General features: G+C 48.6%; 1 protein-coding gene across 4 annotated transcripts in view; it reads right to left on the bottom strand.

Annotated features, from left to right (window-relative positions):
• Positions 1-25,501, bottom strand: part of ESRRB (estrogen related receptor beta) — a 171,456-nt gene that overhangs the window by 102,622 nt on the left and 43,333 nt on the right. Inside the window, exon 1 of one of the 4 annotated variants that reach the window (XM_029239079.1) lies at positions 3,214-3,512. The exons of 2 other annotated variants lie outside the window; for them this stretch is intronic. In XM_029239079.1, coding sequence (XP_029094912.1) covers positions 3,214-3,263 — 50 coding nt within the window. In that variant the 5' untranslated portion in view covers positions 3,264-3,512. Of the gene's footprint in view, positions 1-3,213; positions 3,513-25,501 lie in introns of those variants that run through there. One more of the 4 variants, XM_029239083.1, reaches the window with a different exon arrangement.

Below are 25,501 nucleotides of genomic sequence, written 5' to 3'. Positions count from 1 at the left end.
ATTTTTACATGTACCATTAAAAATTAATTTCCCCCTTTGTTTTTCTCTGGGTCACTGATTCTAATTACCATGTGGCATTTTTCCTACGTGTGAACCCACATATTTTACCTTCAGGACAGTTTGTTCTCTGTTTCTTTAACATCAGCAAAGTGGTCATCGGACGCTGGGTGACGCAGCGCCCCCTGCTCCCTGGATTTTATGCTGAGGGTCTCCATCAGGTCCGTCCCCGACGCATTTGTACACAAGCCCACACAGGCCAGCACACTCACTCCCACTCTGGCTGATTATATATGTACATAAAATATTGATTAGAACTGGTAATGGAGTCACCTACAGGATTGGCTACAGGAAAATGAAAATGAAGGAGAGAAAGGTACGAAGGTCCGGGTATATCTGTGTGTGTGTGTGTGTGTGTGTGTGTGTGTGTGTGTGTGTTTGTGTGTTAATTTCTCACCTGGAAAGTGAAAATAACACTAAAGCATTAAAAAAATGCTCTCTGTGTATCAGCAGGTGAGAAGGAAGTATGGGAAGTTCTTTCTCACTGGACTGTGGTCCCTGCACCCTTGGGTTTTTTCCAGTCCAGGGATATCAACTAAGCCAAAGAGGTAGAAATTGTGTGTACAGAGCACTCGAACCCACTCTTGTATATGTTCCCCAAGAAACATCGGCACCGTAATGGATGGATTCATTCTATGGTCCTTCCAACAGACCAAACAATGCAGTCCTCTGTCTTGTTACTTGGCTACCAGTGGCTCTAAAGCTGCTTGTGAAGCACCGGGGCTGAGGTCAGAAAGGTGCCTCCCCCCCAAACCAGCCTCTGACCTCCACAAGCTCGTCCTTGGAAATTTTGGACCCCTGTGACTACAGCAGAGGTAAACCCTCGCCAGGAGGCACACACCTGTATATGGGGCCAGCTCACTAATGCTTCGGCGGTTGCCCAGCAGGTCCTGGGCTCTGAGAAACAGCATCTCACAGGGATGCTTAGCTCCTCCATAGAAAAAGCAGGCATGTTTCTGGCTTTTCCTCTGTTCCATGGAGTGAGAAGCTAATTCCTTGCAAAGAAACCAAGAAGGCTAGGGAGTCCAAACCACTCTCAGGCTTACTTTATAACTGATTTCCACTTCAAACCTTTCCCAGACACCCAGGACCTCAGCTCCCTCTCTCCCCTTTGCCGCTTCCCCGACATTCCTTTTTTGCCCATATTTCTCCTCAAACTCAAACCAGGGTTGCCGTCAACTCGATGAATTACCCAACTGCTAAATCCCCCATCTCTCCTTGCTTTCTTGGTCAACATAATCAAAAGATGTACTTCCCCATAGGAAATTTCATATTTATTGACTGTGACTTGAGCCAGGGACAAATAGATATTTCAAGCTCAACTAAAGAAGGCACCTCTGGAGAGAGCGACCTAAATAATTTAAATATCCAATATTTGTCGTACTTGGTAGTTTTACATGAGGAAATGCCCCCACAAACATCCTACATTGTTCACAGCTTCGCCCACGCCGGAGGTTCCTTTGGGGGCTCCCACTCTCTTACGGAAGGAGCACCACCGTGTGAAACTACCCCTCACTCCACCCCCACCAGCCACGCAAGCTGGGATCAGTGTAACCTTTAAAGAGAATGAAAAGCCACTTTTCAAACTGATGGAAATCTGAATCCATTATAATTAAAGATTCCCCTCATCTCCCAACGCAATCGCCTTCTTCTGACACTCTGTCTAAATTCTGGCGGCATCTAAAGGACCCTCTGCCGAGGGAAACCCCAAAACTACAAACAAAAAGGTCAGCGTGGAGGCTGGACAGTCCGGTCACCCCCAGGAGATGCTGCTGTGAAGTTGCCTCCTCTCTCACGCGTGGTCCACCTGGGGTGGAGGTATTCTGTGCAGCGAGGGGGATGTAATCACACTTCCTGGGACCCCATGTTATCCAGAGTATTGTTGTAGGGATGTCGCGGTTCTTGGGAGGAAGGGGTGGTACAAAAATGAAAGGATGGCGGTACGAGAACTGACTTTGGTAGTTCTGTTTGCTTCAGGAAAAAAAGAGGGGAGGAAGAAGAGGAAGAAGTTAAACAGTTCCGCGAGAACCTAGAGTTTTCATTGTATTATTGTTTGAAGCCTTCCGAGGGACCACTTTGCACGCGCCCACACCCCGACGCCGGGACACCAGCCCGGAGCGCGGCGGCACGCGTAGAGCCCGCGGGGAGACCAGGGGCAGGTACCCGGGCAGGTGGGACGACAACCGCGGAGGGCCCTGGGAGGGAAACCGCGGGTGGCCGGGGCAGGACCCCGGAGAGCCCAGGCTGGCCGCGCGGGGCAGCCTCCCACCGCTCAGGGAATCAGTTCTCCGCTTCCTCACTCTGCGCGCTCGGCACGCTGCCCAAGCTCGGGGACCCGCGGTTACTGCGAGTCGCTTCCTGCTGCAGTCCCCGCCGTCACCCACGCGCACGCCGCTCAGACAACCCCGGGTTCCAGGGAGGCGAGCGCTAAGCCGCCCCGGGGCACGGAAATCACGCCAGTCTGTTTCGCAGGGCGCAGCCTCTCCTAAAGCCGCGAACCAACTTTGCCTCCGCCGCTGCGCTGAGCCGACTGTCCCCACTCCCAGCGGGATGCGGGCTCCCCTCGCAGGGCGTGCTGGGCGCAGTCTGCCCGGGCCGCGCCGCCCGCACCCCTGGGGTGGCTTGAGTCCACCGCGCCGCGTGCGTGCCCTCGGGGCGCCCCACTGGGACTGCGGTGCGAGACGGCGCTGGCCGCCCACAGTTTCCAAACCTGCGCGGCAAGTTCGATTTCGTCCCCTTGCCGGGATCGTTTTTGGTCCCCAGTATGGAAATAAACATTAAAGTCAAAGGGCTCGCAGGGAGGCTTTCCCGGATGGGACCCAGTATCCTTGCGACACTCCCGCACCTGTTCTAGGCTTGCTCCTCCCCAACCCACAGAAACGCAAAGATTTTCTCCCCGCGGGGAAGGTCTGAGAGAAAGAGTGAATGAGAAAGCTCCGCTCTTACCTAAAAGTGAGGGTTTGTAAAAGGGGGTGAGGGAAAAGTTAGAGTCGGGTTTATCCCCAGAAGGAAACCCAGGAAGTGGGTGGTTTTCCCTTTGCAACCTCCCCACCCCCCAAGTGCCCCCGGGGTCCCTGCCACTTCAAGAATGCCTAGAAGAAGAACTGCGACACCCAGACGGAAGGACAGACACAGACGGAGAAGCAGAGGACCTACTGGTTGTGGTAGCCGAGGGGGTCCGGGATGCAGAGTTCTGACACGTCCATCAGTCCCCTTTTAGCATTCCCAGTTGGTAGAGAAAGGCGGCGGGGAAATCACGCGGAAGAGCGAGTGAAGGGCACCGGCGAGGTGCGAGTCCGGGCAGGGGCACGGTGAGCGGGAGAAGGCAGAGTGGAAGGAAGCACCGTGGTGGGGCGAGAGGGAGGCAGAGAGCCTTGCGCGCCCAGCCCAGCGCTCCCACTGATGCACACACTCCGAGCGGGCAGAGGGGATGGGGAGCCGTGGAGGAGGCTCGGGCACCAGAGACTTGGAGCCCACTAACCCTACTGTAGCTTTAAGGCTGGGAGACTGATGTATGGTTTGGCTCCTATTGGCTATCTCTCAGGGGCTGGACTTAAAGTGACAGAATCGAGCTGGGGTGGGGGGAGGGGGGTGAGCCAGAGAGACTTCAATGGAATCAGACGCTCGCGCGAGGTCCCCACCTCCTGAGGAGTAGGATTGTGCTGTAGAGCTGCAAGGCCTGTCCTCTCGCCATTAAAGAAAAAAAAAAATTGTCCAACTGGCTGGTGGGTTTGGGGGGTTGAAAGATATGCCCCTTGTATATCTTCTCACCCCCATCCTATCTTTTAACTGGCAGGTTTAGCAAACTCACCCCTCAGCCTTTCGGAAGGGGTCTGTTTTACAAATTAAAAATGAGTCACATTTCTCCTCCCTCACATCAAGGAGAAGAGGCCAGCGCCTTAGAAATTCATAGCCTCAAACCTGGTGTTCGGTGCACAGAAGTGCAAAGGGTCAGGCCAGCAGGTGAGGCCCAGCAAGAGAGAACAGGATAGAAACTGATTCCCTTCCCAGCTCTCATCACCTGGGCCAGTGGGTTCTGAAAGGCTCTCATATGGTGAGACGCAGGGCACGCTTCTATAAGACGCTCTCTAGATGTATAAAATGATGCTCACTGGCAACTCTCAGAAACATTACCCAGGACACAGACACGAGCAAATAAATTCCTGTCTGCTTAGAAAAACACAGTTGCGGTTAAACAACCAACTTACCTGCCACATCCACTTCGAGGCACAAGTAGACACTTCAGCATACACACCTGAATCCCCAGCTACAAACACACCTGCAATCCCTGTCTGCTGCTCCCTCCATGAACCTGAATGTTACGGGGCTGCCACTGTACCAAAACCAGCTTTACGTCGAGCCCCAATCCTTCTTCTGGGGCTTGTCATCTTTTGAGATGTGACAGCCACAGGGATAATCAATTTGATGATTCAAATGAGTGTGGGGAGAGGATAGGTATAGAATTATTTAAAGAGGGGGAAAAGCCCTCAGGAGAGACCACCACCTTATTCTCCTATATTCTGCAAAAGACAATGAGCCCAAGGGGGGGGAATTTCATTTTATCACCAAAATAATGTCTAAATGGAGTGTAACTGCAGGCAGTGTCCGAGCACTTCAGGAATAAAAGCAGGGGGTTGTGAGCAACCCTGGGAGGGGGGAGGGGCTGGGGAATGGGCAGCAAGACAGCAGATGACACTCCACTTGGATAAATGGAAGCTCGTGCAGGCTGGGAAACAAAGCTGAGGTTTCTCCTATGTGCTGAAGTGCAGGAACGCATGGGATTCTCCAGGCTCGGGGCGCTGGCAGATATCTCACAGAGAGATGGATGAAGATGTCGACTCTGTCAGCAGAACCCCTGGCAGCCCGGATTGTTTTAATCACCTAGGTACTTGGTTACGTTGGAGACGGAAAGAGAGGTGCAGAGACACAACCACCATCTCTTGCCAAGACCTCAGTGACTGGTTTCTCTGTATCCTTTCTGGCCCCTGGAAATCCACTCTCCAAGCCACAGCAGCCAGGGAGTGCACTGTCAGATGCACACCCAAAGTCTCCTTTGCAATTTGTTGCAATCAGGAAAAAGGCCCCAGTCCTTCCCTGTGGTCTACAAGGCAAGCCCCAGAGGACAGGCTCCTGTTGTCTCCCCACCTCTCCTCAGCCCGTGCCGTGTCCCCCTCAGGCTCTGCCCCTGCCACCTAGAACGCCCCACCTTCCAGATCACGCCAGAACCTTCTGCTATTTGCCTTGCTTCAGGTAATTTATTAGTTTGCAATTATACGCATATTGGTATGAATAATACCCCCTACGCCGGCACACACACACTAGATTGTAAGCTCCATAAGGGCGGGGACCTTGTCTGTCTTTGCTCACTGGAGAAACCCCGGTGCTTACCGGTGCCTAGCACACGGCAGTTGCTTGATAAAGACTTTGTTGAATGAAACGTTAGACCACAGCAGTTTGGAGGGTGGGAGTGGGCAAAGCCCACAGGCTGGCTACCCTGGAGGGGCTTAGTCCCTGACAGGTTGTATGAGATCTGTTGGCTCCTTGCTTTGGGTGGGTGCACCTTTTTTTAAACTGGAGACAGAGCACAGTCGATGGAGCATGAAAAGAAAGACAACTTCACAGCCCGGAGCAGTGGGTGCAAAGCCACTGGGGGCGAATGAGGGAAAACAGGCTCAAAACACACACACGCTACTATATATTATATAAAGTAGATAATTAATAAGAATACGTACAGCACAGGCAACTCTACTCAGTAATGACCTGTACAGGAATAGAATCTACAAAAGAGTGGATATATGTATATGTATAACTGATTCACTTTGCTGTACAGCGGAAATTAACACAACACTGTAACTCAGCTATACTCTAATAAAAATTAATTAAAAAAAAAAAAAGCTAGGCTAACGCCCACACAACTAATGTCTGCATCCAAGGCACAGGGATGCAGGAACTGAGGGCCTCATCCCTGGGCACAAGCAGATTGTCCTCCAGGGCGAGAATGAGGTCCCTAAGATCTGGTCCTCTTCTGACCGTCTTCCTCCGCGGTGCCTGTCCAGTCCCCTTGCACATGGCCCTGGGGCAGAGTTCTTCCTCCTTTCCCTCCCTGGCAAGTGTGAGCCTGTGGACTCCACTGCAGGGGAGAAGAGGACCCACCAGTGGAGACATCCTGGTGACCTGATTCAGCCTGGCAGACCCAGGCTTCTCCTGTGGTTTTTCCAGGCAAACATGGCCAGGACACACACTATTCATGGTACCAGCTTTTCTCCCTCTCTGTCCTCAGCCAGCTCATGGGGGGATGGATTTCCTTCCCGAAGCTAGAGTGGGTTCCACGCCTGTAGCTGGAGAAGCGGTAGTGTGGGAGCGTGCAGAGGACTCCGGGATCTGGTCCTGACCACTCCGCGTGGCCTTGCTGATGTCATCTCTTCTCCAGAAAACAAAGGGGGTAGAATGGGGTGGGCAAGGCTCTTGTGCTCCCTCAAGCCTGAAATTCATTCAGCCAGTCATCATCTCAATCTTCCACTGCTCCCCTGGAGCAGGGGCTATTGGTAATCCACCCCAGCAAAAAACTCTAAGCCACCCCTTCACTGTCCCGTGTCCCAGTACTGGCATGCCTAGGTGGGCAAGTCAGCCCAAAGGGAATGGAACAAAATGTATTAGACACAGTAATTGTGGAGGGTAGAAGGGGACAGCAGCTGACTTTCTCTTGTGACAAATTCCTTTAAATAGATATTTATTACATTCATAGGACCTTACGGCTGGGGAGTAGGGGTGGGGAGGGTTCAGGGGATCATTTAGAACCATCAGCAGACTTTATAAATACAGAAATGCGTAAATGGCCCTGTGTGGTGAAGGGACCTCCCCAAGGTCACATGGCGAACAACTGGCAAAGCACGGGTTTCTACTTATTCAACTCCTAACTCTCTGTATACAAGTCTCTTCACTTCCCCTCCTCCCTGCTTGCCCAAGTTCAAGCTCTTTCCTAAGGAATATGAAGACAAACCAGAACCATGCCCTTGGCAACAACACTCCACACACACATCACCTGGGAGATGGTGGGGACCCAGCCTTCTGTGTCCACACCCTTCCCCAAGTGGTCTCCTTGGGGTGGGGTCCGGGAGGCAGATAAGTAGGAAAACATACCCAGACACAGCTCGGAGTGTTCTGTCCCCCAAATCTATGTTCCTCTGGGTACAAAAAGCACCAGGTATCTCACACATAGCCGAACCCAGGTCCACACTAGCCACCCACTCTTTCCCATCCCAGCCTGGCTAAGTCCTTAGAATGGGCTGTCCGAATGCCTGCACCTGGATCTCGAGGGCCACTCGAGCTGTCTTGCCATGATCTATGCGGCTGACCCCAGTGCAGCACCCCTTGCCACAAGTGTGGTGAAGATCGCCACCTTGCACTGGTCTTGGTGTGTATGTCCCTGTCTCGAGGCGCCCCCCTGCCCCTGACACTGCTCATTTCTGCACATGCAAGGCAGCAGCAAGCGGTGTCTCTCGGGTTCTTGAATCCCCTCCCTGGACGGGCTACTTCCAGCTCAACAATGGGGAGGCTTTTCTCATCTTTCAAGCCAGGCAACCTAGCAGGAGGACCTAATGGCTTCATCACTAAAAGACAAGAGCAACGAGAATTTCTGGCAATTCCACCACGTGCTCCCTAAGCATGGTGAATGCGGGACACTGATTGTTTGGTTACAGCGTCCCTGTCCCTCAACCTTATCCATGTTCCCCGAACCAAGTTTCCAGGTGAGAACGATGCCTTGAGAAACACAAGGTGTATAGTTAATTCTTACCACCAGCCCAGGAAGGAGAGGATGCCTCCGTGAAACTGTCTGAATCACAATCCAAGCCTGTTTCTGTTCCACCCCAGGGTAAGCGCTGGGGGAGGTGAGTCGGGGAAGCACAACCATTGACGGTCCATGAGGACTAAGGTGGGCCCAGCCTGGAGAATGAGCCTAACCTGGACATCTCTGGATACCGTGCTGATCAGGCCAGGACTCCATGGACTCCTGGCCAGAGACAATGTCCCAACCACACACCCCTGTGGGCCCACTCTCTTCTCAGTGCTTGAATTTGGGGTGTGGAGTTATATCCCCGAGTGCTGGTCAGCAGACTGGCAGCCCACTGGCTGGCACGCGTCCCAAGAATCATAATGAACTGATAACGCTAATACAATGCGAGTTTGTGCTCCCATAATAGTCTCCTGCTGACAGATAAATGCTGCGGAAACATGATGGCTTTTCCTGAAGCTGTAATGGGCCATTATTGGGGCAAGAAGGCTCGTGTCCTATTAGTGCTGCCGCCATGACAGCAAAGATAAGATGTGAAGGGGATGACGTCTTGAGTGGATAAATGCTTGGGTTCCCTCCCACCACCACTATCAGCCATTTCGTCATCTGAAATCCTTACCGGGGGTCTTGGAATAACTTCCAGATATTTCAAAGCTCCATTTTTTTTTCCCCCTGAGCCTCAAGATCCCATTCTCACCGACACAGCTGAATGGCATATTGAAGTTCTCTGCTGGCCAAAAAGATTCCTTGCCCTGTGCAAGATGGGGACTGCAGTGAGTGGGCCAGCTGTGGGGTCAGGAGGGTGAGACATGTCTCTCCATAGAAACAAAGATCGCTTTCCTTCCTCATCACCAGGAGAATAAGAACACATCATGACTCTAAGAGCTCTGTCACCTGCCAAATTTGGGGGGAAAGAAAGATGATCCAGAGAAGGAGTACAAAGAGAGGAAGAGAGGCAGAGAAGGAGGAGAAGGATGTGGGGAGGGGGAGGGGGGAGGAGAATGTGCCTTGATAGTACCTGCTACCTAGGAGGCATGAAACAACCAGCGATTAACTGAATGAATGATCTGTCTAATGAAATATTTTCCATTACAGTGGATTGTAGGGTTTTTTTTGTTTTTGTTTTTTCAGTTCGTGGGCCTCTCACTGTTGTGGCCTCTCCCGCTGCGGAGCACAGGCTCCGGACGCGCAGGCAGAGCGGCCATGGCTCACGGGCCCAGTCGCTCCGCGGCATGTGACATCTTCCCGGACCGGGGCACGAACCCGTGTCCCCTGCATAGGCAGGCGGACTCTCAACCACTGCGCCACCAGGGAAGCCCTGGATTGTGGGGTTTTTCGTAACTAATAACAAAGAGATTTGACCTTATTTTCATCTGTCACATATTAATTTATCATCTAATTTTTTGTGGCTTTTGCATCAGTTTAAGCATAAAACAGCTGATTTCAAATACCAAGCAGACAATTTGTTTCTAGGGCCTCATCATTGGTAGAAGGCGAACTTTTTCTTTGATGATAGTTTTAACTGCCAAAATCTCACGGTCAACACTAGCCACAGAAAGAGTGAAGAATTTGCTTTGCAAACTCACAGATTATGCCTCTTAGTTCATTTCTCTTCTCAGGGATAATTATCTTAAAGAAATCATGAAATACATGAAACTTTGGGCAAATTAATTCTAAACTACCAAACACATGTAAGGTGTTGTTATTTACTGGGAACAAAGAAACATGTTGGCTGAGCCTGTGTCCCTAGCATTAATGACATAAAAGTCAACCCTGGGAACATTGAACTGTGTTTTCATTTCCTAATGGCTCAGTTAAGGTAAGACTTATTTCATTATTTTTCAGAATAAAATGCATTTTATTTTTGTTCTAGTAAAATGTTTTATGGAGAGGGAAAAATAGCAAATGCTTTTAGGTTTTAGGAAAAGCCAAACATAAGTGTTTTATAAACTGTCAAATGCTCTAGCTATGTAAAACATGATTAAGATGATAGCTTTCGGCTGTGTTTTTGCATGAGAAAAGTGCTGGCCAACTGTTAGCTTCCCAAATGTATATTGTAATGAAACCCGTTCCATCGGTGAAGTCCCCACTGCTCTGAATGATGTAATTATGAATGGGTCAGTACCAATTCCAGGTGAAGTCTCCAGCCTTGTAGCAGGGCCACCTCTAACAGCTTTATCCTTCGTAAACAATTAGGAACAAGCTTCACTAGAACTCCTGACTTAGAAGGGTTTGCCTTTCCAAGAAGGACATGGCAAGGCAGGAAGGGAAACTGCAGGAGGACCAAAGAGAGTTTACAGAAATGGGTAAAGGGCAGTCAACAATACAAGATTTAATATGGATAAACATGGGTAATACACTTGTCAGCAATGACCCTAGAATGAGCCAGACTGTAGGAGAGCTGGTGGAAGAGCAGCGATGCAGAGAGACATCTGGGGTCAGGACAGATAGCACATTAAGCATGGGCCTCCAGCTCAATGGCATGATAAACACCGCTTTGGGGTAATTCTACAAAACCCAGCCGAGCAGAGGACAGCCATAATTCCTCTTTACTCTCCCTTACTAAAGGCACTGATGGAATTTTATGCTCAGCCCTGAAGGGCTTGCTTCGAAAGCAGACTGGAAGGGTGATGAGGAAAGGGATGGAAGAGTGGTGGAGAACGTGTCAAGGCCTCCTGAAGGGTGTCTGAGCCCCACAAGGAGAGGGACAACTGTGGGACAAGTTGCCCCTGCAGGTTGCCCCTGCACACTGAAGGACATACCTGGGTCCAGAGCCCGAGCCACACGTGCACACTGTAGGTGTCATTGCAGGTTCCCTCGACTGTCTCCATTTTTCTCTCTCTTGCTCAGCACCCACTCAGGCTGAGTCTCACCTCCACGTCTGGTACATGAGGTTTGGTTTACTGAGGGGCCGGACGATGCACCCCAGAAGTTCAGGAGGGTAGCTCCCTGAGTTCTTCCCTTTTTTTCTGCCCTCTGTGCCCTGTTTCATGGTGTGATTTCTCTTTATAAACCTTCCAGAAGAGACATGCACCCCAAGCAACCTGCTAGGTCTCTTTGAGGCCAGATGAGACGTGGTGGCCAGCACAGTACCCATCATGTCATATTGCTTGGCATCTGTCCTCCCCCCCACCTCCCCTTTACATCACCCTCCATTCCCTGGCCTTGTACCTCTCCAATGAAGTATCAGCATTTCAAAGCTGGCCTCAGGCTCTGTTTTCTAGGGGACCAAGGCTAGGATAAAGACTGAATCAATTCGCAAATGGCTCAGGGCCACTGACTTTCTCTCAGTTCACACTATTTTATTGTTTACTATGCCTTCCTTGTTTGGGAAAGAGAAGCATAGTGAGTGCAATGATTGATGGGTTACATGGGTGGTCACTGCACTAGTAACAGCCTCCCTGGCTCACAAATGCCCATGTGGACCCTGCCCCATCCATCCCCCAGCTCATCCACTCAGATACCTTGGTTCTGGTTCAGGTGCCAAGACGTTCAGGTCAGCGGTATCACCTGAAGCCCAGACCAGAAGCCCCGGGCCCCATGTCCCTTCTCCACTCCCCTCTTTTCCTTCCCCCCATACCACGGGAGGCCCAGTACACACGGTGCTCTCCCTTCTCCCTGCTTTTCTCCATACTGAGCTGTGCCACTTCCTTGGGTGACCGTCTTTCCCCACATGCACACCCACTCAACGATAACTCTATGCTGGTTTTGGCTTCAAGCACCAGGAGAGTCCAGTGGCTTCAGGGATAGGAGTCTATGATCTCACACGGCAAAGACTCCAGGGGCAGGTGGTTTCATCTTTTTGGTGGGCCGTCCTTAGCATACTGGCTGTCGCCTTCGCCTTGTTCCCCCAGGGATGAAGGTTGCGTCTTGTGGCCTAAGCACCACTTCCTCACCCAGTGTGTCCAAAGCCAGGAAGGGGATGTATGCATATGTGTGTTTATGCTGGGAGAAATGTCACCCCTTATGTCTCTAGTTTGTTTTTCAGTGTTTGTTTGTTTCGATTTGATATGATTCCGGAGGACAATCTTTCCCAGAAGTTCCCCATTCCCACTCCAGCAGACTTATCCTCACATCTTCTTGGCCAGAATCCAGAAACATACTGACCCCAAAGCAATCACTGTCAGAGGAGAAATGGATAGCCATGATTGGTTTAAAATATGTTTACTCCCTGAAGCTGGGGGAGAGGCTCACTTTTTAACGTTCAGTGACAGACAAGACGGACTTCTGTTAGAGGAGGAAGTAGGAATGGCTGGTGGGTGAGCACTAAACCGTGCCTGCCACACCTGGGCCTTACCGTTGGCAGGGCCGTGGCGAGAGGCCACCGATGGGATGTGAGCAAGAAGAGGTTCATCGTCGGTAGGGATGTAAAAACAATAATAAAACTGACTCTAAGTCAGGCTACTTTTTTTTCTCGCCTTGCTCTAGAAAGTCGAAACAATGTCAGTGATAAAATACCCCTCCCCAAGAAAACCTCTCATCGGTCTAAGTTCTAAACGACTGCTGCAGTTGTTGTTGAGTTTTAATAATATACATAAGCTTCAAATTAGCATGTCCTTATTACCTGTTCTTTAATAAAAATCACATTCCACCTGGAGGTTATGAAGTCAGCCAAACACACACAAACTTAGCTCCCCTTAGCTCCCTGGGTGTTTCAAGAGTCCATACTTTACCTGCCATCTACTCCCTACGGGTAGCCCTGAGGAAACTCAGGATGTGAAAACACAGGATACTGGCCCCAGATAGCTGAGGTGCATATCAAAGGGATGATTTCAGTGAGCCCAGACTCTTGCATCTTCCCATGCATAGAAAAGCGCTAAATTTCTTAACTCGAGATATGTTTTTTTTTTTTAATTAACAATAATCTTTTGAAGGTCAGACGACCTGCCCTTTTGTTGCAACACTTCTATATAACCTGACGCCCTGCCTGGCCTCCTTGGAGCAGTTCTCTCAGCATTACTTGAGATGCTGCCTCCCAGACTCGAAGTCCTAAAAATTCCTGCCGAATAAAACATAACTCTCAAAAAAAAAAAAAAAAAGTCCATTCTTAAAATGCAGAATTGTTCAAGCTCACTTATGGCCCGTTTGTGTCTTGGTCACTGTGGTACTTACTAAACATATCCCTGTGTTCAAACGGTAGGTTCAAAGTAAACAATGATAGCACGGTGTCCTAGAGACAGAGAAAGAACTCAGCTTACTTCAATCTTGTTATTCTATGTGAAATTTTTATTTGCATTTAAAATTTAAAACAGTGAAACAGAGCAGAACTGTGAGATGGGATATTTGTAAGCTCAAATATTAGTTCCTACATGACAAATTTTACTGAATTTGAATAATATCTTTAACATTGAAATTTGTTCATGGTTTCAAAGTGTTTATTTATTTATTTATTTTGCGGTGTGCGGGCCTCTCACTGTTGTGGCCTCTCCCGTTGCGGAGCACAGGCTCCGGACGCGCAGGCTCAGCGGCCATGGCTCACGGGCCCAGCCGCTCCGCGGCACGTGGGATCTTCCCGGACCGGGGCACGAACCCGCGTTTCCTGCATCGGCAGGCCACTCTCAACCACTGCGCCACCAGGAAAGCCCTCAAAGTGTTTATTTTTAAATTAATCAACGATCAGGAAAATAATGATTACTATTAATCATTACATGATTATTACTCAGTAGAAATTTGTCGTAGAGGAGGGTGGGTCCAGGCATCAAATATTCAGGGTCTGTCCACCATCCCTCCTCTTGCCCAGCTGTTCTGTCTCTTCCTACCCCCAGCTGGACTGGCAGTCCTGAGAAACAGAGAAAGACAACTGACCACATTCCCCTAGGATATTTTTAAGGGAATTCATCTCCAAACAGGTCAGCAGTAACCATCCCTGAGCCCAGAAACTGTCCAGACAGCCTCTCAGCGTTTTCATCTTGTCTCCATCTACTCCATCTTCCTCCAGTTGAATAATTCTGCCTGTTACCTAATACCAGCAATAGAGACAGAAACTCTATTTCTTATTCATGATATGATCGATTCCCTGTTTTGGTTCATCACTAATATTGTAGCATTTTCATTTTCTCCTCTTTTTTCATTGTTCATTGAAGAACGCCAATTCTAGTACGACTCTTCAGACTCAATGATGGCGGTGGAGAGGGGTGATAGGGAAGTACCATTTACTGAGCACCCACTCTGTGCTGGGCACTCAGAACTGTTCTGCCAGTTAGCCCTAACTCAACGTAATCAAGCCTACTTTACATCTGAGGTGGGTGTCAGCACTCTCATTTTATCTGCTGAGGAGGAAATTGTAGCTCTAAGGGTAAGTGGCTCAAAGCCAGAAGATAATCTGAGATTTGAACCCAATTCTAGCTCATCCCCAAACCTGTGTTCTCTGTCCATTCCACCATGTCACCTTGAGAGAGTCCACACCAGCGCTGCGTCCCATGGCTAGAGAAGAGGCTTCTGTGGGCAGGCCTGGGAACCCAGGGCCAATGGCTGGATGGGAAAATGTGTGCTTAGGTCCAGTCAACCAATTTATAAAAGTACTTTAGGGACATAGCCCCTGGGAAGTCAATATGGGTCAGACCTACTTCCACTGTACATGTATTTAGCAAGACATGTTCATCCATAATAGAGAAGGTCTTTCAAATCAGAAGGAGGTGTGTGCTCAGCACTGAAGGGAGAAAATGAGAGAAAGAATAACACTGGGGAAGAAACCAACTGACTTTATGGAATGATGCCAAAGGGTGAATTTTAACTTTCTATGACTTGGAAAAGATGAAGGGCAGCCGGAAGAAGACAGAGGGGGTGGTGAAAAGGAAGATGATCTACTGCCAAGGAAAATTTCCCCATTAGGGTCAATTTACTTGGTTGGAGCAGGTTCAAATGCGCAGCAAATCTGAAACAGCCTGGATGCACGCGAATGGTTTCTGCAAACACCCGAGAAATTAGGAGGCCCCCTCTGGAAGTAGAATAAATTCCCTAATAAAACAAAGAGGGCTCCTTACCCCATATTCCTTCCCCTTCCAGTCTGAAAGGCCACCATGAGACCGAATAGGTGGTTTTATTTTCCTGTTTCTTCCAACATCCACCAATGCACATTTCCTTTTGTTCCTTGGATCCTAGCTAGCCCAGCTACTCCACAAGGGAGACTCACTTCTTGCCCCATTATCAAAGGATAGGCCAGAGGATGGGTCTTTACATAGATTTAGTGCCTGAGCAACTCTTCCCTGCCAGCCGGTAAGTGGGTTCACAGGAGAGGGACTCGCCCATAAGCAGGAATGATATTGCCTATGGGATTGCAAAAGCATCATTTTAAAGCAGTGGCTTTCGAACTTTTAAAAAGATCCCCAAAAAGTCTTTCTTCAGATGGAACTGTACGTAGAACTCTGTTACATAAAGCGCCAAAAAGTAGCTGTTCTCTTTGGTAAGTCGTTCCCAGCCTAGGTCCTTCACCAACACCTCCAAGAAGTCCATGAACCATATCTATGGAACCTCTAAGCCCCACTGGAGCATGCTCTGAAAATCAAAACAGTATCTCTAAAATCAGTGTTCTCTAAGCAGCATCGAATCAATCAATCAACCAGTAAATAAATAAATAAAATAAGAAGCGTCACTACTACAAATCAGACCCATGCCTAGAACGGCAGCCCCTTTGGAGACCCCGGGGGCCACGTTAGAGGAGGACCTGGTTGAAAGGTAGCGACCCGCCTAAACACCCTTGTTTTCTGTACCGATGTCCTTTGCCACTCAAGGTGAGACGAGCCCCACTTAGGTGGCTGGCCTTGCAGCACACGTGAGCGAGGACTAAACCCATCATGGGCAGTGTAGCTGGGTGATTCTCAAACAGTGTCATGATGTACAGGTGGATTTCAAACCGGGTATGGTGTGAAGTCAGTTACTAGGAATGTTAATATTGGTAAAGTACCCAAATTTGCAGGCACAATATTCTTTCTCATTTAGTACTTAGTACTATCAAATGGTATTTAATAATATCACTTTCATTCACTTGCATGGGATGTGCTTTTCTTGAGTGGGAGCCAAAGGGGTGAATCAAGATACAGCGAATGCTTTGGGAATTACAAGGAACACTCTGATGCTGTTGGGAGACGGTCTCCAGGTAAAAGTCTCCTGCCGTCTGTGTCTGGGGGAAGCAGTTAAGAAGCACAGTAAAGGGTCTGTCTTTGGAGGCTGGCAGACCTGAGCTCAAACCCTCACTCTGCCCTTCATTAGCTCCATGATCCTGGGGCAGCATGTAACCTCCTTGTCCGTGTTTCCTCAGTCTTTAAACTGGTTTGTTGCATGGTAGTGTGGGTAGAGCTCTTTGCACAGTAGCTGGCACAGAATCTGTGTTCAACAGACACTGGCTCCACTCTCACAGTGATCTTCTGCATAACACATCCACTGTCCACATTACGTTCAGCCCTCCGGAGAAGAGGACCACTGAAGCTAAGGTTAGCCAGTGGCTAAACTTATTCGCTGAGAGTCCTGTTGACAGCTTCCCTCTCTGCTCTATCGCTGCTCCAGAGCCCCCAGCTGTGATGGGAGCATAGCTCTTCCTAGCCTGGCCACCCTCTGCCCACCTCACCACGAGCTTCCCAACCACGTAACCCAGGTGTTGAATGCCTGGTCCATCATGGTAAGCTGCAGACTCTCATGCAATATCAGGGTCAATGCCACACAGTTAGGACTACCCATTAGAGACGGGTCTTTTTTGTGAGTCTTTGAGTCTTTGTTGTGATTCAAACATGGAATTTCATGCTGACCTAACATTCCACTGGGATCTGAGTCTTCCAACAAGGGTAAAAGGAACTGCCATTCCTGTAGCCTCTGAGGCTTACTCCATGCTTGGAAATCCTCCTACACACCTGTTGATAGCATTGGGTGTTGCCCAGGCAACCCTCAGAAATGTATATATTACTCCCATCTCTTAATCTTGGAGGAAGAGTCATCAATATGTAAAAATCCAAATACTGGCTATTTCTTCCCTAAAGGACCTTTTGGAGGTAATGAAGAGACAAGGATTATTTAGTCTCCCACGGCTGGACTCACTTCACCTCACTGTGTGGCAGAGAAGAAGCTGACTACTTTGAGGTGCCCCTCACACCTCAGCCTCCCATCTCAAGGGAACTCTCAATGCAGCCACCTTGAATGGCCTCAGATAGCAGCCCAGGCAGAGAAATGTGTGAGACCCTGATCCTACCTGTCTGGTCCTGGGTAGCCAAGTCATCTGGGATATGTTGGGACCATCTCCAATGAAGGATGGTCTCAGTGTAATGAAAACATTGGAATAGCTTCTCAAATGTGTCCTTTCATGATACCATGACCAATAATGTGAAAGAGACTGCAGGAGGGCCAGGTAGCAGCCCCTTCAAGTAGGGTGGAAGCTGTGTGTGTGTGTATGTGTGTGTGTGTGCGTGTATGTGTGTGAGAGAGAGAGAGAGAGAGAGATGCCTTTCCATCTCAAAGCCCCTCCTGGAAACTGTCTCGTGGCTCTTGTTAGCTCATGATCAGAGGCAGAACAGTACCTTCCATCTGGTGAGGGGGAAATAAATAAAGTCAACCCACCCTCTGGGTGACACTCCTGGGTCCGTTCCCAGTGTGGGGGTGGGTGGATTGTGGAATGAACAGATATTAAAGATGAATAGCATGTCCTTACAGTTCAGGATGGAACAACCCAGAAAGGCAGGCAGGTGTTATCAGATCTGAGATCAGGGAGACAGAGCAATAGTGAATCTTGATCATCTATTAAGTCTTGTTATAAAAATGCCAGCCAACACAACAGAGCTTCATGATAAAGCAGTCTGCAAAGCAGTAGACTTGGTGAGGTGCCTCAACTCATAGAACGCTGTACACTAAAGAGAAAGGGAGAGACTTCCCCGGTGCTGCAGTGGTTAAGAACCCGCCTGCCAATGCAGGGGACATGGGTTCGATCCCTGGCCCAGGAGATCACATGCCGCGGAGCAACTAAGCCCGTGCGCCACAACTATGGAGGCTGCGCTCTAGAGCCCACGAACCACAACTACTGAAGCCCACGCGCCTAGAGCCCATGCTCCGCAACAAGAGAAGCCACCGCAATGAGAAGCCCGCGCGCCACAACGCAGAGTAGCCCCTGCTCGCCGCAACTAGAGAAAGCCCGCATGCAGCGACGAAGACCCAACGAAGGCAAAAATAAATAAATAAATAAATTTATTTTTTAAAAAAGGAGAGAGAGAGAAAGGGAGACCTTCAGCCCCCTCCCCATGCCTGCAAGTGAGAAGGCCAGGGTCTGCTGCAGAGACCCAGGTGTCTTGGGTCCATGGGGAGGCGGCAGGGAGCAGGGGTGAAGAACAAGCACCTACGGGGGGAAATCTGGGTACTAACAAGAGCCCTACAGAGTCACGCAAGCATCGGGAGTGGCTGCACAGGGCGGGCTCGCCCCCCTCACACACCAGGTTGCGTCCAGAGCAGAGCAACACGACAGTGCGACAGGGGTGCCAGCAGGGCACTCTCAGCCCGCCACCCTCACCCAGAGGAGGGGGAAAGAGCAGCTTCTGGAAGGGCTCCCCACCAGGAGGCCTCAAAGCACTTCAGCAGCACCTTCAGGCCACTAAAACTAGACCCCTGGCCACCTGACCTTAGCCACTCCTTTTTTCTTGTTCTATTATGTCCCTTGTAGAAAAGTCAGAAATTAAGGAGAGGTGGAGTCCTGGTAGCCCTGGTGGATCCACCAACCCCTGAGGGCAGGATCTGCAGATAAGTGAGCCTTTGGGGCTTCTGCTTCTCTGACTTGCATTTCTTTCATCCCCAAATCCCAGCAAACCCAGGCCATAGTGCCTTGCTTCCTGGATCTTTCCCTGTACAATGTATCCTCCTCCTCCCCGCCTTCTCAGGCCAGCCTTCCCCAGAGCCTACCTCTTCCACCACCCCTTCCTACGAAACCCGTCCTTTCCCTGATCTGCCCGTGCAGGCTGCCGGGCATCCCTCTTCCCTGGCCACCGCTGCAGGTGGTCCCAAGGGGGAGTGACTGGGTGTCCACCGGCTCTCCCTGCGCATGGCCACACGCTCTGCACCTGGGCTTCCATCCACACATCTATGTATACACCACGGTTTTGGGCTGCCCATGGGGGCAATGATTGTACTGACCTCGGAGGGTGGTTCTGAGAATGCACTGAGACACAGAACATAAAGCTCTCGGCGTAGTGCCTGGCCTAGGGTAATTGCTCAGTAAAAAATGTAACAGTAAAAAACAGTAAAAATAACAGTAAAAAAAAAACAGTAAAAATAACTGTAAAAAATGTTGACTGTTTTTTCACCCCCTAAAAAGGCACTCATTTGAATTTAAAGATACAATGCCAGGCATTCTAATTTGTATGTTCTCCATTCTTTTTTTTTTTTTTTTTTTTTGCGGTACGCGGGCCTCTCACTGTTGCGGCCTCTCCCGTTGCAGAGCACAGGCTCCGGACGTGCAGGCCCAGCGGCCATGGCTCACGGGCCCAGCCGCTCCGCGGCATGTGGGATCTTCCCGGGCCGGGGCACGAACCCATGTTCCCTGCATCGGCAGGTGGACTCTCAACCACTGTGCCACCAGGGAAGCCCTGTTCCCCATTCTTGAATGATTTTGACTCTATGTCCCTTTCACACCAATACCAGCCTTGGCTAGAATTTTTGGAAGGCATCTGTAAGGCCCATCAAAATCAATTCCTTCCGCACAGAACAGAGCGCCGATGACCAGAGGCACTGACATCTTTTGGGGTGGTAGAATCATGATCATCAAGACCTAACACTAGCTTTGGTCTTGCAGAAGGAAGACTATGTCTTGACATTCAAGCCTATGTCTTACAACTCTCAGAATGGGAGAAAATATTTGCAAACGAATCAATGGACGAAGGATTAATCTGCAAAATATATAAACAGCTTATGCAGCTCAGTACTAAAAAAAACAAACAACCCAATCAAAAAATGGGCAGAAGACCTAAGTAGACATTTCTCCAAAGAAGACATACAGATGGCCAAGAGGCACATGAAAAGCTGCTCAACATCGCTAATTATTAGAGAAATGCAAGTCAAAACTACAATGAGGTATCACCTCACACCAGTCAGAATGGGCATCATCAAAAAATCTACAAACAACAAATGCTGGAGAGGGTGTGGAGAAAAGGGAACCCTCTTGCACTGTTGGTGGGAATGTAAATTGATACAGCCACTGTGGAGGTCCCTTAAAAAACTAAAAATAGAATTACCAGATGACCCAGCAATCCCACTACTGGGCACATACCCAGAGAAATCCATAATTCAAAAAGACACAGGCACCCCAATGTTCACTACAGCACTATTTACCATAGCCAGGTCATGGAAGCAGCCTAAATGCCCATCCACAGATGAAGGGATAAAGAAGATGTGGTACATATATACAATGGAATATTATTCAGCCATGAAAAGGAACGAAGTAGGGTCATTTGTAGAGATGTGGATGGATGAAGAGACTGTCATGCAGAGTGAAGTAAGTCAGAAAGAGAAAAATATCGTATATTAACCCATATATGTGGAATCTAGAAAAATGGTACAGATGAACTGGTTTGCAAGACAGAAATAGAGACACAGATGTAGAGAACAAATGTACAGACACCAAGGGGGAAAGCGGAGGCGGTGGTGGTGGTGGGATGAGTTGGGAGATTGGGATTTACATGTATACACTGATATGTATAAAATAGATAACTAATAAGAACCTGCTGTATAAAAAAAATAAAACTTAATAAAATTAAAAAAAAAAGACTATGTCTTAGCCCTCCCCTACCGCTAAGCTTGGGATTCCAGATGGTTATTTTAGGGCAGTGATTCTCAAAGTGGGTTCCACAGACCAGCAGCATAACCTGGGAACTTGTTAGAAATGCAAATTCTCAGACCCCACCCCAGACCTAGGTGGACCTAACAATCTATGTTTTAACAAGCAGTCAAGCCATCCAGAAGGTTCAGATGCATGCTCTGCTTTGGAAACCACGAAACTGGGGTTTCACAGACATTAGGCACTGTAAGTTCTTAAGCCCATCTTCTTTTTTGTTGTTGTTTTGAATTTTATTTAGTTTTTATACACAGGTTCTTATTAGTCATCAACTTTAAACACATCAGTGTATACATGTCAATCCCAATCGCCCAATTCATCACACCACCATCCCCACCCTCCCGCGGCTTTCCCCCCTTGGTGTCCATACGTTTGTTCTCTACATCTGTGTGTCTCAACTTCTGCCCTGCAAACCGGTTCACCTGTACCATTTTTCCAGTTTCCACATACATGCGTTAATATACGATATTTGTTTCTCTATTTCTGACTTACTTCACTCTGTATGACAGTTTCTAGATCCATCCACGTCTCAACAAATGACCCAATTTTGTTCCGTTTTACGGCTGAGTAATATTCCATTGTATATATGTAGCACATCTTCTTTATCCATTCGTCTGTCGATGGGCGTGTAGGTTGTTACGCCTATCTTCTTGCTACCCAGCTTCAAACAATCCCAGAGAAAAGGACTTTTAAAAACAGTCATTCCTTAATAAACTAAAAATAGTGCTACCACATGATCTGGCAATCCCACTCCTGGGCATATATCCAGAGAAAAACATGGTTCAAAAGGATACATGCACCCCAATGTTCATTGTAGTACTGTTTACAATAGCCAAGACATGGAAGCAACCTAAATGTCCGTCAACAGATGAATGGATAAAGAAGATGTGATTGATATATATATATATATATATATATATATATAATGGAATATTCTTCAGCCATTAAAAAGAATGAAATAATACCATTTGCAGCAACATGGATGGAATGGACCTGGAGATTATCACACTAAGTGAAGTTAGACAGAGAAAGACATATATCATATAATATCACTTATATGCAGAATCTAAAACAAATGATACAAATGAACTTATTTACAAAACAGAAAGACTCACAGACTTACAGAACAAATTTATGGTTACCGGGGGTTGGGGGGGAAGTATGGGGGAGAGGACAAGACTGGGAGTTTGGGATTGACATGTACACACTGCTATATTTAAAATAGGTAACCAGCAAAGACCTACTGTGTATAGTACAGGGAACTCTGCTGAACACTCTGTAATAACCTAAATAGGAAAATAATTTGAAAAAGAATAGATATATGTGTAAATGAATCACTTTGCTGTACAAAAGAAACTAACACATTGTTAATCAACTATACTCCAAAATTTAAAAAAATTGTTTTAAAACAGTCATTACTAATTTTTAATAAGAGGGCCTTTTAGGGAAAAAAGAAAACCCTTACTAACTGTGTAGGCTACAGTTCAGAGTGTATCCAATAAAACATGAGGTAGTCACCATTTCTGTTTTTAAAATCTCATTTTTTTCTTTTATTTTCAACTTTTCGTTGAAGTAACACACATACAGAAATATTCACATATCTCAAGTGTACAGTTCACAAAATGTTCATAAAATGAACACATCTACGTACCCAGCACCTAGATCGAGACATTGAACGCTGCCGGCACCCCAGGTGTCCCCCTTCCAATCACTACCCCTGCGTCGTTCATTTCTTTCTTTTTCTTTTCAATTGTAGGAGTATTTCAAGCAAGGTAAATTATTTTAAAGGAAGTTACCACCCTAATCACTTCACTTACGCTGAAATTATTACAGTTTTGCTCATTCCCTTCTGCACATACATTTTATGTAGTTTTGTATTTTATGTAGTTACAATGTATTGTACACATGTTCCCAGTTGTTACATATTCTTCATAAGCATCATTTAAAAGGGTCTCACATGCTACCATCACATCAAAGTCTCCATTTATTTCACCATTCTCCCATATTTAGCTTTTTTCTAATTTTTCACTTCTGTAATGAACCCCTTTAGGCCTCATGTTTCCTTCTTCTCTGAATGATTTCCTTAGAATCAGCTCTCAGAAGTGAAATTACTGAGTCAAAGGCCCTGAATGTTTTACTAGGGCTCTTTATTATTTGTACTGTTTTTTAAATACAAACTCCATTTCATTTTGGGTAATACTTTTGCACATTTCTGAGCTCCTCCCAGCATCTTACATTTCTGGATAGAGATCCTTCTCTCCCATCCTCCTGTGAACTCAGAAGAATACTTTTGGTAACCTTGGAGAGGAGTAGTGAGTGCTAGTAAATTACCGTCCGCTGTGCCCCCACCCCCCACCCCCGGCCCCATTAGAGGCTCTGCAGCTGGGCAGCGACACCAGGCAGGAGTCCGGACAACCCCCCCCCCCGCCCCCCCCAGCGTGCATGCGGGGAGGAGGGGGGTTTCAAGGATAGCGGAAGCCTTCCCTGGGGATCCCCACAGGAAGCTTTTAGTGGCCATCAGAGGTCCAAAAAAAGCCCTTTCCTCTCCTCAGGAGAGACAGAAATCATGGTGGAGGCGGTACAGTGAGGCAGTATCAAGTTGGACAAAAGAATAAGGCCAAGTTAAACCCACAGAGAGTGTCCAGCCACCCAGAGCGATCGCAGGGCTGTGCGGGGGGGATGGGGCGGGACAGGAGTGTTACCTATTCATGAGCTGCTTATTCTCATCCCCTGGGGACTCTCCTCTTCCCCTTGAGAGCTGGGCAGTGCCAGGAGGGTAGGATGAGTCTCAAGGGAGCTTAGAGCTGGGAGGTCTGAGCAGAGAGCACTCACCCGGGGCCATGAGACACTGGCAGGCCCTGGTACCAGATCATGAGCCAAAAAGGTGGGCTGGCACTAGAAGAAATCAGGCTGCGGGGTTTAAATTAAAATGTTCATTCTGTCAACCCGGAGACAGTACGACAGTGGTAGAGAGCACAGTTTCCAGAGGTAGATTCTCTTAGTTTCCTTATCTGTAACATGTGAGAAATATAGTACCCAGCTCACAGGGTTATGGTGAGGATGAAATGAGTTAATATGAGGAAACACTCAGACACATCCAATAAACCTGTCCACACCATGGGAGCCTATGCTTTGGCTTAAAGACACAGCCAGTGGAGAAGGGTAAGACGTGTCTGTCATGCCCTTCGCGCCATCACTCATGAACCCAGCGAGAAATCCAAGCCCCATCCCCATCTCCCCCCACCCATTCATTCATTAGGCCATTTCTGGTGGAGGCGGGATGGGGCTCTGAAGCAGGTCAACTCAATGACAGTCACACTGGCAACTTGCACCTTGAGCTCCGCAGTGTTCCAGCTGGATGCTGGGGCGACAACCGAGACCCAACCTCCACTTTGCTGGGGCCAGGGAGTCCCCAGCCCTTCCCTTCTAGTCCCCAAGGTTGCAAAGAAGACTACAAAGGAGAAGGCATTTGAACCTCTGAACACCAGCCACCAGGGCCCAAGGTGGAAGGTGCTACTCACCCCCAGTCAGAGCAGGAAGCCGGGGGCTGATCCAGCCTGATTTGACAGGGAAGATGGGAAACTGACATTGAATGTTTGCCTCCTGTGTGCTGGGCCCTGTACTAGGTACACTGACATACCCAGTCTCACACATATGGATATATTATCCCCATTTTACAGAGGAGGAAACTGAGGCTCAGATAAGTTAAGCAATTTGCCTTCTCTTAAGCATCTACTAGTGCTCAGCATTGTGCTGGCCACTGAAGGGAGGCAAACAGGACAGAAGACCTGGTTCTTCTCTTTAAGAAGCATCCACTGGCACAGGAGAAACAAGACTAGCCCAGAAATCCCTGACATGATCCACACGGACACAAACTCAGTGCTCAGTGGCATGGCTCAGTGGAGTGCGATGGGAGTGGAGCAGAGGAAACAAACAGTAATGTGGCCAAGAGAGACATGGTGAGGCTTGGATGCGGGGAAAGGGGAGTGAGGCAAGCACTGCAGTCATTAAACAGGGAGTGAGTGAGTGAGACATGCCAGGGCCCAGCAGGCAAACACCCAGCATCCCAGCCCCCAGCTGCCCTGGGTTCTCAACTCCTCCAGCCCCTACTTGGGTCCCCACTGCCTTGGTCACATGGTCCCTGCTTCAGCCTGCACAGAAGTCTACATGGAAAGGAGACATGCCAGGGAGGAGGATGGACCCAAAGGATAAGATCTTTCAAGGGGAGACCCTGGAGAATAAGACAAGTGCTAATTTTAAATTCTCTCCTCCCTGGCCTAGGCAGATAAAGCCCAGGACCTCCCCACACGAACACCTCCACTCTCCATCAGGCCCTCACCTTTTCCTTGTCTCTCACTCATCTCTGGCCTGAGAAGTTGAGCACAGAACAAGGGACTATGTAAGAACATCTCCTGTTTGGTTCACTCTGTGCAGTTGGCTGAATCCCTTACCCTCTCAGCATTTCCATCTCTGAAATGGGACTAATGTACGTTTCCTCCCCACTTCAGAGGCAATGGTGAGATGTGTCCCTGGAAGAAGGCAGCTGCTATTTGAGCCTCGCTTCATCTAATGAGCACCTGCCGTGTGCCTGGCGCTGACAGAGCAAAGACAAACAGCAAATAGTCCCAGCTGTCAGCAACTCCAGAGCCCAGTAGCAGAGGCAAACAAGTAACACAGGTGACAGGCATATGGAGAGATGGGGCTGGGAGTGGGGGTCCAGGGGACCCACAGAGAGGCAGGGAAGAACTCACAGGAGAGTTTGCCAAGTGGGCATCCTGGAGATGAGGAGGGGAATTCTAGATAGAGGGGTCGGAGCATACATATACAAGGGTAGGGGTGCAGCACCACAACACAGA

This window comes from Monodon monoceros, unplaced genomic scaffold, assembly GCF_005190385.1.
Source record: "Monodon monoceros isolate NGI ecotype Baffin Bay Population unplaced genomic scaffold, NGI_Narwhal_1 Super_Scaffold_21, whole genome shotgun sequence".
NCBI classification, from domain to species: Eukaryota; Metazoa; Chordata; class Mammalia; order Artiodactyla; family Monodontidae; genus Monodon; species Monodon monoceros.
This window is presented reverse-complemented; position numbering and strand designations above follow the sequence as displayed.